The sequence below is a fragment of the Haplochromis burtoni genome, unplaced genomic scaffold, assembly GCF_018398535.1.
Source record: "Haplochromis burtoni strain Fernald_Lab_line unplaced genomic scaffold, NCSU_Asbu1 Contig_2310, whole genome shotgun sequence".
Taxonomy (NCBI): Eukaryota; Metazoa; Chordata; class Actinopteri; order Cichliformes; family Cichlidae; genus Haplochromis; species Haplochromis burtoni.
Window position 1 is genome coordinate 1 of NW_024584671.1, and position 8772 is coordinate 8772.

The window sequence follows — 8772 nt, forward strand, 5'->3', positions numbered from 1 at the left end:
AACACATAAACAGGAGAATACAAGGGATTACAAAACAAAAGGCAGCTCTCCCCTCGCGTCAGTCTGAACACAGTCAAGAGTCACATTCAATTCCAAAGGCATGTAAGCCTACACAACTATGGCAGTCAAAATGGCCGGAGGAACCAGAAACAACGCCTAGACATAATACAATGGAAAACCAGCATACTCTTGGGGAATGTAACAAAAACCAAACATAGTGCCAAAACATGATTAAATCATATGTACAAGTGGCCACTTTTCTGTTTCTTTCTTTTCAGATTTTCCAGGAAGGTTCTATGGCTAAAGGTGGGCACATCCAACCGCAAACAAAACTTTGTGGCCAGATACTTCTTTGAGGCTGTTCAAGAACAGGGTGGTATGCAATATACTAAAAAATGGGGGGTTAAAAAAGATTACATTTTGTTAATAAATTTATTTTTTCATCATTCACTAATTATCTTCAGTTTGTGTCTTTAGGCTGTCCTCAAATGATTCGGGGGGACAGAGGAAAGGAGAACCTTCTTGTGGGTCAAATGCAGATGGCATTTCACATGCGAGATCTTGGGAATCAGGCATGGAGGTGCTTCAGAATGGGAACATCAGTGCACAACCAGGTTTGTTTTTAAGCTGGTAAATGACTATTTCTAAAGTAACAACCTGACAACAAAACTGATAATGTCATGTTTCTGTTGTTTAGAGAGCTGAATGTTTCAACAGTATTTTAAAGCGGACATGGATTAAGAAATGGCTGACAACATTTGAGGTAAAGCAAATCTTTCACCTGTAAAACCTATTAACAAAGACTAGCCATCCAAATTTCGTTAAACATACGATGGATTAGTTTATCTGAAAACACAAGGCCAGAATCTGTGTTTATGTACATCTGTACCTTTTCACTAATGAAATTCTCACCTTCACAACTTGTGTCTTTTTCAAAACAACATGCGTAGGCCATGATGGAGTCTGGGATTCTTGAACTGGACAATCCTGTGCACATGTAAGTCAATATTTTTAGACATGAAAAATAATCAAGCAGCAGTATGAAAGTATGTGGTCTAGGAATGCCTTTGTTTTTTGAGTACTGATTAAAATTTAGCTTTTACTTATTCTACCTCAAAGACGATGAACATATTAATTTTTTAATTCTCCTTTTTCATAGCAACTGCTTGCAGTACTCACACTTGCCACTGCTTCAAAGAGACTTAAAAACGGAGCAAACAGTTTGGAACACCCATGACATCTGCAAGCAACGCAATGCACCTGGTCCATTTGGGAAACCAGACCTTCTGTTTACCTCACCACCTCCTGGTATGTCATTTGAAAGCCTGTGGGGTTTTATTTTTTTATTTGTTTTTTAACTTTCATTAGTTTACTTTTACTTTGATATAGCACTCTTCACAGGATAAAAACCACAAAGTGGCTTCACAATAATATAAAACAGATAAACATAAAACAGCACAATCGAACATACAGAATAAATACAATCAAGGAAACGTAATGATGGAGGCAGAGCATTCCATGACCTGGGAGCCACCGCTTTGGAAGATCTATTGCCTCTGGTCTTCTGGTGGGACTACTAACAGCCATTGATTAGATGATCACAGGCTGGGAGAGGGAGCGTGGGGTTCTATAAGATCAGAAATTAAGGCAGGAGCTTCACGATTCGGAGCATTGAAAGTCATTACTAAAATTTTAAAATGAATTTTCTAAAATATACTGGAAGCCAGTGTAATGAGCGTAAAACTGTTATAATGTGCTTTCTCTTTTGTGTCTTCCGAAGAAGCCTACTTGTAGTACAATAAGAGATTTCTGAATTTCTACTGTCAATACTAAAATGGCTTCATATTGACACCTTTAACTAAAAATTTATCTAAATGTTTGAGTGATATTTCCATCTTTAAGTTTCTGTAATAACATCTGTAAACACTGACTGCTTCTTATACAGGTTCTAGAACAGCTTTGTCATTATTCATTTATTTTTAACATTCAAAGTGAACATCTTTTCAATATTGTCTTTCATTCGCAGGATATGGCAATGTGCTGCACATAGTTGACCCAGACCTTTTAGACTATGCCAAGCAATTAATCTGTGAGAGGGAAGAGCCTTCACTGGTAGCAAACCAGGAATTCAGAGACATGTGCCAGAACATTTTAGAAAACAGCCAGTTTCCCTGCACACCTGATGGTTGCCTTGCTGCATACCTCATGCTAGTCCAAGAGCTCACAACTGCCATGAACAGAAATGCAGTTCCTACACCTTCTACGTTTGCCGAGGCAAATGACATATACATCTTTCTGAAGAGAGAGAGGATGGAAGGTGCACCAGTAAACATTTCCAATGACCAATAAAATCATACAACAGTGTTTGTTAACATTTATTTATCCTTGTTTAAAATCAACAGGTAATTTGAAAACTGTCTGACCAACAAAATGTACAATAAAATGTTGAAATACAATTGACAAGGTGCCATCTTTCATAATGATTCAGTGTTTCATTTACCACAACTTTTGTTAACAATAATGTAGAACATAATTCACATTGAAAGACTTTTGAACTGCAGACTGTAGCAACATTACCACTTGTAGCCATATCGGCTCGTAAGATCAAGGCCTGACTTGAGAAACTTAACAACATCAGATGCGGAAGGCCTTGAGTCTGGGTCATAGCTCACCAAATCACCAAGAAAACTGTTTTTGTCACTGAGATGTGATAGGGCATGTGGTGGGGTTTTGGTGGCCATTAGTGCAGCCAGTTCTCTTTGTTTTTTAACCATCCACGGAGCGGAACCCGTCAGGATCTCCAGATATGTGGCTCCGAGGGACCACATGTCTGTCTGGAACGAGGCCTCTTCAAACATCAGTATGCATTCAGGGGCCATGTAAAGATATGTGCCACCAGCTGGACCAGTAGCCTGGGCAGTGAACTTACTCCCTTGACGAAGCATCACAGTGTCTCTTATGTTTGCCATGCCCCAGTCTGTCAGGACTGCCTTCTTAGAAGGGTGGTGAACCTATAAGGTATACATATGAGAACTTACCAGGTTGTCTAAAATTTCACAAATGTTATCAAAAATGTCATTCCAAAGACCACAGCTCATAATTGGGAAAAAAAAAAACCCTCAAAGCTTTTAGCACCCAGATCACCCAATCACTGCAGATTTATTCTGAGATTGTTTATTATACCCAACATTAAAATTAACAGATTGGTTAATGATCCAACCCGGTTTTATAGTCCTGTGCATTTTTTAATTCCCATTCCACTTAAGCAAGTGGTACAGACTAATAAAATAATAGAAACTTTCAGTTTGTAAAGCCTAAACTTACAACAGGTTTGGGAATTTTGTAGGTGTGCAAGAACCAACATATTTAAGAAAAATTGGACTATTAAAGAAACAATATAAGGCTTCTTACTTTAAAAAAAAAAATCCTTTATATGAATATGCCAGAAAAGTTTCTCATTGTTCAAATGTAGTGTTTAATAGACTGAAGAGAATAAAGTTAAATAAATAATATACTCTTTTTATTTTGATCTTCAAAAACAAAGTGGAGAAAAAGAAAAATACAGTATGGCTTACCATGACATTTGCTGGCTTTATATCCTGGTGAATGATTCTCTGTGCATGGATGTACTCTACTGCCATGGATAAGTCCAGTGATATGAAACCGGCATCATCCCCTTCAAGCTATCAAGACAATATATAATATTAATAAAACAATGCGTAGCCAGGTGTGACAATCTAACATGTCTACCACTGGAAATGTATTACTTCAAATAGGATTAGTATTCAAATGCAATTGCCATTTCAATTTCAATAAATTACAATGGGACCTAAGACCAACAAAGTAAATGTTTGGCAGTGACCATCAAAAAGCCCTGATTGCAGTCCTCTTGCGAAACTGTAAGCAGAGGTGAATGGTGTGTGTGAGCAAGGTGGCCAACAAATCTGACTCAGTTACACCAGTCCTGTCTGGAGGACTGGACAGAAATTCCTGAAAAATATTGTAAGAATATTGTAGAAGGAAACCTAAAATGTCTGAACCTCATCCAAGTAAAAAAAAGCAATTCTACCAAAACAGTAAGGGAGCTTATTATTAAAAATTTAAGATTATTCTTTTACTAAGTTGATACTTTTCTGGCATTTGACAATTACAGATCATTTTGGTAATTCTAAATGGTTGAAAATATGAGAGAGAAAAAAAGGAATCAGTCTTTTTATATGTTGTACACAAAGATGGTTTCAAGTACATATTTAAACAAATGCCAGCAATAAAAAGTTATTTTTTAATATGAGGGTATTAAGATTATTCACATCTACCTAAATGTATTAAACATAAAATTATGAGTATTGGTACCTTCACCAAGCAGCTGTCTGTGTGAAGCACTTGCTGCAGGGTTGCGCCATGAATGTATTCAGCTGCCAACAAAAAGCAGGACTCAGTGCGGGCAACTGCCATGAGTCTGACGATGTTGGGGTGAGACAGTCTCCTAATAAAACAGAAACATGTCCGAATAAAAAAAACAAAATAGAGGCATATTATGTTACAGCTTGAGGAAGAATCGATTTTGACAATGAAAAAAAAAAAGTGTGTCAAAGTTCTTACAGTGAAACATTTATCTCATGATGAATGTCGCTGTCCTCCATCCCTTGTTGGCCACACATGATCCTTTTAACAGCTGCTGGAGTACCATGAAAAGAACCTCTATATACCTTGCCAAATGTTCCTTCTCCCAGTAGATTGTCCTCACTGTATGTAATTAAAGCCTCTTCCACATATGGAACACGTGGAAGATACACTTGGGGATAAAAAAACAAAAACAAAAAAAACCCCCACAAAGTAACATACATTAACATACAGCTACTGCTAATCATTCTTCTATTAACTGCTGGATCACTAATATCTAGGTTTATTCCAGGAACTTGAGTACCAAATAGTGAAGAATGAAAACCTTTATTTACAATTTTGTCTGATGATATGATGTTAGCCCTAAATGGGAAAGAATGCTTACATGATGGCGATTTTGGAGTTGGGTTGAAAGACTGTGCAAAATCTATCAAAAGCCCACTACTTCCAGCACCTTCAGATAGCTCTTCAGCTCCCTCCATAGCTTCTTTTGACTCAATAACTGCATGTGGTAACATGTCTTGGCTCACTGCTCCACCTGGACCTAGAGATGACCCTACATTTTCCTCCTTCCTTTGCTTGGACTGGCTTTTCTTTCTGACTCTCCCTGTTTCAAATTCAGCTGAGCTGGATGTTTCTGCATGGAAATCCTATGAACACATTCAGCCAAGATATACTTTTTGCAGGGTGCACTGTGAAAATATCCACATTTATGACAATGATAAGAAATTAATTGTTCTGTTCAAGATGAAGCCATGGTTTTACCTGTTCTGCAACACTTTGTCCTATGAGGGTTTCAGGAAGTTCATCTGCAGAATAAGATGCATATTATATACAGTAACTGTGCAATGACCAAGCATAGTAAACAAGTGTGTAAAGGTTGGAAATGTAATGCAAACCAAAAAAGAAGTCATTTTTAATGATTTAGTTAGATGTCCAGGCATTCACCTAAACTGCAACTTTCATCACCACCCACTTTAGTTACAGGGTCTTCATCTGTAAAATAACACATTAATTGCAATATATCTGAATGCCCAACATGGCCAGTGTACCATGTTCAATCATAACATCAAAAATATTCAATTTGGTTTGGGCAGGCACACACCTGAGATGGAACTTTGATCATCCAAACACACGACTTCTGTACAAAAAGTAAAATTATTTCACACCATACAAATTTGAGTGCTAGACAGTAGTTAATAGTAATATTGAACACTTTATTACCCAGTTGTCGTCGCCCGATGTATATTGTTCTTTTCCACATATGTGTAATATCAGAAACAGTTCCGTATTCTTTGTGGAACTCCTGCTTACTCCACCTGGTCCCGTCAGAATGGCAAAGAGTGAACTCACTCCCCTCAGTACGCTCTGGCCAGAAGCGTTCTTTGCCTATGGTAATTAAATCATCATAGGTTTCATGGCCTTGAAGAATGATTCGAGGTGGAGCTTCGTCCATTATTAACTTCTGGTACCGTCCACACTTTCTATGAGTTCTTGGCTTCCACTCCATGGGAGCCAGTCTGACCTAGCATCAAGGAAAAAAAAGGGAAATTTATTAAGAAATATGCCAAATTTAGAAAGTTATTTTTTAACATATTGCTGATAGTCATACAGGTAGCTTCACTTTTTAACTAACCTTCAATAATGATTTGCCATGGTCCAAACGTTTATCATTCAGTGGAAACTGCCTTTTCTTTACTTGAGGCTGTAGTAGTTTCTTGGCTTTACCAAAGGCCTCTGCTGCACCTGTAATGGATGAAGCTGAAAGTTAATCAAACTGATCCACAGTGAGTTCTATATTACAAATGACCTTGAAGCAAAATAATTGTGGTTTTCTTACTGAGAAATTCATTGCCACATGTTGAAGTAGTGTCATCTGCAATATAAATAGGGCATTGATGTGAAACATGTGGTTTATAGAATTCTACTACAATCACATACTACTGCACAGTCATCTGCTTTCAAAATGTATTGCATCTATTAATAAAGTGGTTATTCAATCATAACCTGCTAAGCATATCATGTTAAATAAAGGAGATTGTTTTGCATGTTGTTCAAAAGTATCAAAACCTACCTGATTTTTCTGCTGTCAGGAGCTTTTTTATGTTGTTATCAAAGCCTTTTTGGGTAATCTCACCTTCAAATAAAATTTTAAAAGGGTAAGTAGTTATAGATTGACTGTAGGAGACAGATCCTACATGACTAACTTTTAAATTGCAATCTTTTAATTTTGTGAGAAATTTATCTTTTGTCATTTTTATTTATTTATTTTTTTAAATCGGGCACTCCAACAATATCATAAAGTAATAACTATATACGTCTGTTAACATGCATATTAATAAAGAGAAGTAAATAAGAATACCATACAATGTTAAATAATTAAAGCATGATATTGTCAGGGTTCTTTGCAGTTAAAAAAATTAACTTGCAAGCATTACCAAAAAATTTAGTAAAGTGTTGGATTACCATTTTCAAGGTCTTTTTTAAGCTGCTCGTAAGCTTTCAGCTTGTCCATTTGCTGAAATGTATACAAAACAATTACTGAACAGTTTAAATTTGAATCACGTTTCACCACTGTCGCTAGCTAGAATGAATTAGCCAGACAAAAATAGTACTGATTTGGTTTCGTACAAAACTGGCTTTCCGTCTCTGATATGTAACTTTCACAACATAACTGCAACTTAATATAACACAACTGTGGCAAAAATATGAACAAAAGGGAGAAAAAGTTAAACTTACCTTGTGTCGTTAGGAGCCTGAACCACGGTAAAACTCCGGTGAGGTCAATGACCTTACGCTCTCCCACGGTCACACGTTGATGACGTATTTGGAAATCAATTCGGGTGGGACATGACAACAGCGCCACCTGCAGGAAGATTTTCTCTCTGGTACCTTGTGTTCTGATACCTGACAAATTTTTTTTTGACAACTGACACCTGACAACTTTTTTTCTGACACCTGACAATTTTTTTTCTGACACCTGACAATTTTTTTTCTGACACCTGACAATTTTTTTCTGACACCTGACAACTTTTTTTCTGACACCTGACAATTTTTTTTCTGACACCTGACAACTTTTTTTCTGACACCTGACAATTTTTTTCTGACACCTGACAACTTTTTTTCTGACACCTGACAATTTTTTTTCTGACACCTGACAACTTTTTTTCTGACACCTGACAATTTTTTTTCTGACACCTGACAACTTTTTTTCTGACACCTGACAATTTTTTTTCTGATACCTGAACTTTTTTTTTCTGACACCTGACAATTTTTTTTCTGATACCTGACTTTTTTTTCTGACACCTGACATTTTTTTTCTGATACCTGACAACTTTTTTTCTGAACCTGACAATTTTTTTTTTAAACTGACACCTGACAATTTTTTTTCTGACACCTGACAATTTTTTTCTGACACCTGACAATTTTTTTTGACAACTGACACCTGACAATTTTTTTTCTGATACCTGACAATTTTTTTTTTGACAACTGACACCTGACAATTTTTTGTCTGATACCTGACGATGTCCTAAAATGTACACCGTACTGGTGGGGTGAAGATGGCCACACAGCAATCACTGTCGCTGGTGTAATGTGGAGGGTAGAAGCCGGCATCACAGGCCGTGATGTAATGTGGATGGCCTCAGCCAGTAGCACAGGCCCTGTTGTAATGTGGATGGCCGCATCTACCAAAAGTGGCCCAGGTGAAATGTGGATGGTATTGGCCAGCAACACAGGCCCTTGGGTAATGTGGAAGGCTAGCAGCACTGGCCCTTGTGTAATGTGGATGGTATCGGCCAGCACCACAGGCCCTGGTGTGGTGATGATGGCCTCACAGGAAGCACTGTCCCTGGTGTAATTTGGATGGCCTCATCCAACAACACTGGCCCTGGTGAAATGTGGATGGTATTAGCCAGCACCACAGGCCCTGGTGTAATGTGAATGTCCTCAGCCAACACCACTGGCCCTGGTGAAATGTGGATGGTATTGGCCACACCAAAGGCCCTGGTGTAATGTGAATGTCCTCAGCCAGTAGCACAGGCCCTTGTGTATTGTGGATCGCATCAGCCAGCAACACAAGCCCTGGTGAAATGTGGATGGTATCAACGAGTAGCAAGGCCCTGGTGGGGTGAAGATGGCCACACAGCA

The 8772-nt window shown here is 37.9% G+C and overlaps 2 protein-coding genes across 4 annotated transcripts; one reads left to right on the forward strand and one right to left on the reverse strand.

Moving 5' to 3' along the window:
• Window positions 1–278: 278 nt before the first annotated feature.
• Window positions 279–2349, forward strand: LOC102300931 (the record flags this gene model as incomplete). The annotated part of the gene is given in 6 exon segments (XM_005952839.3): window positions 279–376; window positions 478–614; window positions 698–763; window positions 951–997; window positions 1160–1308; window positions 2027–2349. Coding segments are annotated over 6 exon segments (820 nt in total), but the record flags the coding sequence as incomplete, so codon positions are not given.
• Window positions 2350–2503: 154 nt separating this feature from the next.
• Window positions 2504–7616, reverse strand: LOC102301250 (probable serine/threonine-protein kinase MARK-A). 3 transcript variants are annotated; one of them, XM_042217596.1, is made up of 13 exons: window positions 7363–7616; window positions 7090–7141; window positions 6698–6760; window positions 6464–6499; window positions 6260–6369; window positions 5848–6148; window positions 5729–5764; window positions 5572–5619; window positions 5389–5432; window positions 4603–5273; window positions 4354–4486; window positions 3576–3683; window positions 2504–3011 (listed from the first exon to the last, which is right to left on the reverse strand). In XM_042217596.1, exons 2-13 carry the CDS (start codon window positions 7136–7138, stop codon window positions 2574–2576), a joined length of 2037 nt encoding a protein of 678 aa, XP_042073530.1. In that variant the 5' UTR covers window positions 7139–7141; window positions 7363–7616; the 3' UTR covers window positions 2504–2573. The 3 variants fall into 3 exon arrangements, with proteins under 3 accessions (XP_042073530.1, XP_005952904.1, XP_014186887.1); XM_005952842.2 differs by having other exon boundaries at window positions 4603–4795; window positions 5009–5273; window positions 7090–7616; XM_014331401.2 differs by lacking the exon at window positions 2504–3011 and having other exon boundaries at window positions 3133–3676; window positions 7090–7616.
• Between the last annotated feature and the right edge of the window lie 1156 nt (window positions 7617–8772).

Excerpts from the sequence above, each read along its gene's own strand:
- LOC102301250 (XM_042217596.1), bottom strand. The coding sequence starts at position 7,138 with ATGGACAAGCTGAAAGCTTACGAGCAGCTTAAAAAAGACCTTGAAAAT. Across the intron at positions 6,761-7,089 it reads TAAAAAAGACCTTGAAAATG|GTGAGATTACCCAAAAAGGC; the intron begins GTAATCCAACAC and ends TTTTATTTGAAG. Across the intron at positions 5,620-5,728 it reads TGATCAAAGTTCCATCTCAG|ATGAAGACCCTGTAACTAAA; the intron begins GTGTGTGCCTGC and ends GTTATTTTACAG.